The sequence below is a fragment of the Gracilinanus agilis genome, unplaced genomic scaffold (assembly GCF_016433145.1).
Source record: "Gracilinanus agilis isolate LMUSP501 unplaced genomic scaffold, AgileGrace unplaced_scaffold13469, whole genome shotgun sequence".
Taxonomy (NCBI): domain Eukaryota; kingdom Metazoa; phylum Chordata; class Mammalia; order Didelphimorphia; family Didelphidae; genus Gracilinanus; species Gracilinanus agilis.
The window spans coordinates 901-4,081 of NW_025344108.1; the positions used below are offsets into that span (position 1 = coordinate 901).

Sequence of the window (3,181 nt, forward strand, 5' to 3'; positions counted from 1 at the left end):
CCGTCATTCTCCGGGTCAGGTGTTTCCGTTGGTCGGCTTTTCACTCTTTTGACTTTGTTTTATTGGTTGGGTTTTTTTTAACCGTGTCACGGAATGGAGCCCAGAGGCACGATGGGCCGCAACGGGCCTCGGAGCTATGGCGATGGATGCAGACGACAGCAGCCTTGACTTTCCTTCCCGTTGTTTCTTGGGTTTTAACGCTCTGCATGATCAGCTCGGATGGCCGCCAGCACCTCGAGGGGAGGGAGGGGGCTCGGGAGAAGTTGTGTGGAAATCGGTTGTGCCGTGTCATTGCAAAAACACCCCGAGACTGCGCGCCGGAAGGGACCTTGGAAGTCAGCGGCCGCAGCCATTTCACCTTACAGATAAGGCAGCCTAAGGAAGCACAGACTGTTTCAGTGGGGTACCGGACAATGAGTGCCAGCCTAGGGCTTGAGTGCAGAGCCCCAGGGGCCACCTGCCCGACAAGCTTGGCCTTCCAGAGCCTCATAATTTCCCACCTTTTCCCTTATTTCCTGCCCGCACCCTAGTCCCTGGCTAGACTGACCTCGCCAGCGTCCCCTTCACTGTTCTCTCGTCACACGACGACTAAATGTAGGCAGTGCAGGGCCGGAAGGAGGAAGGTGCAGAGGACGAGTACTGTGCTGCCCTCCCCAGGGAGGAAGCTTCCTGCTCTCTGTCTCCTGTATGCATGCGAACAGCAGCTCACGAGGCCCAGAATGATCAAGCCCTCTTGGAGGAGGAGGAGGAGGTGGAGGGGTGGGGAGGCGGCTCCTCTGGACTGGGCGCGGGGTGGCCGGCTACCGCCCTCTCCATCTGAGGCCAGGGCAGAGCTAGATTCCAGGGCCATCCGGGGCTTTGGTGGCACTCCTCGGTAGGGTAGTTGGAGGTATGCGGTGTCGTGTCTGATGAGGGCACGAAGCCCTGGAGAGTGGTGACGGGCTTCGGAGAGAAGTGACCGCCTTTGCCCTTTGCTTCTCTAGGCTGGCATTCTTCCATGGCACTTCCGTCTAGGCTCCCTGCCTCACCCCACCTGTAGCTCCCTCTCACGCTTCTCCGTCTCTTCTCTCTGCAGGCAAGGTCGTGCTGTCATCGCCGCAGCAAGAGAATTGCCGACGGCCACAGAGCCGTTCCACAATGACCACCGACACTTGGTAGGAGGCACCGCTGAGCCCCACGAGAGTGAGGCGACCCTCCTCCCTCTTACCACTTACTTGAGTGAATGGCCCCAGACCCCGAGCAGGGATGGCATTAGGCAGAAGGAATGGCAGCACTGCGGAAAGCTCTGTCTGCTCGTCTCCCGTAGACATGCTCTTGTTCGCCTCGCTGCTCTCTGGCCTGCTCTGCGGGGTTCGGGGAGAACCGGTGTCCAAGACCCCCCTCCCAAGCAGCAGCTACCTGAGCATCGGGGAAGACTCGGTTTTGGAGTTTGAGTTTCCAGAGAGAACCAAAGGGATCATCGTCGTGTCTAGTCGTTACCCCGGCCGGAACAACCGAACGGTATCGGAGCCCGTCCTCAGCGTCACCTCTCTGGACACCGAGGTACTGAGCATCAAGAACGTGACTGCCCAGAGCTGGGACAACAGCCACTTTGTGGTGAGCATCCAGTCTGGACTGGCAGGACTGGCGCCGCTTCACATTCAGCTGCTCGACCTCCAGAGAGAGCCTACGTTGATCGAAGAGCGACTGGATTTTCTCATTAAAGTCTCTCCCGTGGACGACGACGAAGACGACGACGCCCGCCAGGGTGGGCTCGGCCGCTTCTCCGAGAGCCCCATAGTCTACATGCTGCTTCCTCTCGTCTTTGTCAACAAATGTGCATTCGGCTGTAAGGTGGAACTGGAGGGCCTGAAGGGGCTGATGAAGAGCCCCCACCCCGTGCTGCTGGGTATCGTGGGCCAGTTTCTACTCATGCCCCTCTATGGCTTCTTGATGGCCAAGGTCTTCACTCTGCCCAAGGCCTTAGCCCTGGGGCTCATCATTACGTGTTCCACCCCTGGTGGGGGGGGCAGCTACCTATTCAGCCTGCTTCTCGGTGGGGATGTGACTCTAGCCATCTCCATGACGCTGATCTCCACAGTGGCGGCCACGGGTTTCATGCCATTGTCCTCGGCTATCTACGGCCGCCTCCTCAGCGTCCACGAGACGCTCCACATTCCCTTCTCAAAGATCCTCTTGACCTTGCTTTTCATCGCCATCCCCATCTCCACAGGCATGGTCATCAAGTACAAAATGCCCCGGGTCTCCAGAATCCTGCTCAAGGTCATCAAGCCCTTTAGTGTCGTCCTCATCCTAGGGGGGCTCTTCCTGGCCTGCAGAATGGGGGCCCTCATCCTGGCCGACGTCAGGCTCCCGATTGTGCTCGCGGGCCTCACGGTGCCCCTGGCTGGCCTCCTGGTGGGCCACGCTCTCGCGGCCTGCCTCAAGCTTTCGGTGCCCTACCAGCGGACAGTCAGCTTCGAAGTGGGCATCCAGAACAGCCTGCTGGCCCTCGCTGTCCTTCAGCTGTCCTTCCGTCACCTGCAGGCCGACCAAGCCTCCCAGGCGCCATTCATCGTGGCCCTCAGCAGCACTTCTGAGATGCTGGCCCTTGTCATCGGGCACTTGGCCTACAATAGCCTCTACTCCACCACCTAAGGCTTGTCCTGTCCCCCTCTGGCCCTCGTCATGAGTTACCGGATACCAAAGGCCTTCAGTCTCTATGCACTATACACCCAAAGTCTGGGCTTATTTTTTTTTACCGATGTTTTTATACTCCTGCCAGCTATGGCCTTCAGTGCCAAGGGGAGGGGTTTGGGGGTGGGGAGATGGCTTCCATCACATATTTGAATAAAGAAAGAACAAAGTTCTGAGCGATGAAAATGCTCTGCTGTCTTGTATTTGGAAGGGGCCCGGGCCAAGCTAATGGTAGCCGTGGTAGTTCCTCAGAGGGGCGGGCAGCAGAACAACTCGGCCGAAGCTTCCAGCACACAAAGCTGGCCGTTTGGGGTCGGGGACCCCTCTTGGGCCGCCAGAAGCCCCGGGGCGAGCCCTCGTTCCACTGCTGCTGCCGCCGGTTCGCTCGTTTCGGTCATCGGGCTCTCCGTGACCCCGTTTGGAGTTTTCTTAGCAGAGATCCAGGGTCACACGGCTCGAGGCCAGACCGGAACTTCTGGGAACTTCAGGAAGGTGATCTTCCTGA

General features: G+C 58.8%; 1 protein-coding gene across 1 annotated transcript; it reads left to right on the top strand.

Moving 5' to 3' along the window:
* The first annotated feature begins 818 nt into the window (after positions 1–818).
* On the top strand, positions 819–2,850 carry SLC10A3 (solute carrier family 10 member 3). Its single transcript, XM_044683133.1, has one exon. It carries the CDS (start codon positions 1,246–1,248, stop codon positions 2,635–2,637), a length of 1,392 nt encoding a protein of 463 aa, XP_044539068.1. The 5' UTR covers positions 819–1,245; the 3' UTR covers positions 2,638–2,850.
* Positions 2,851–3,181: the final 331 nt, after the last annotated feature.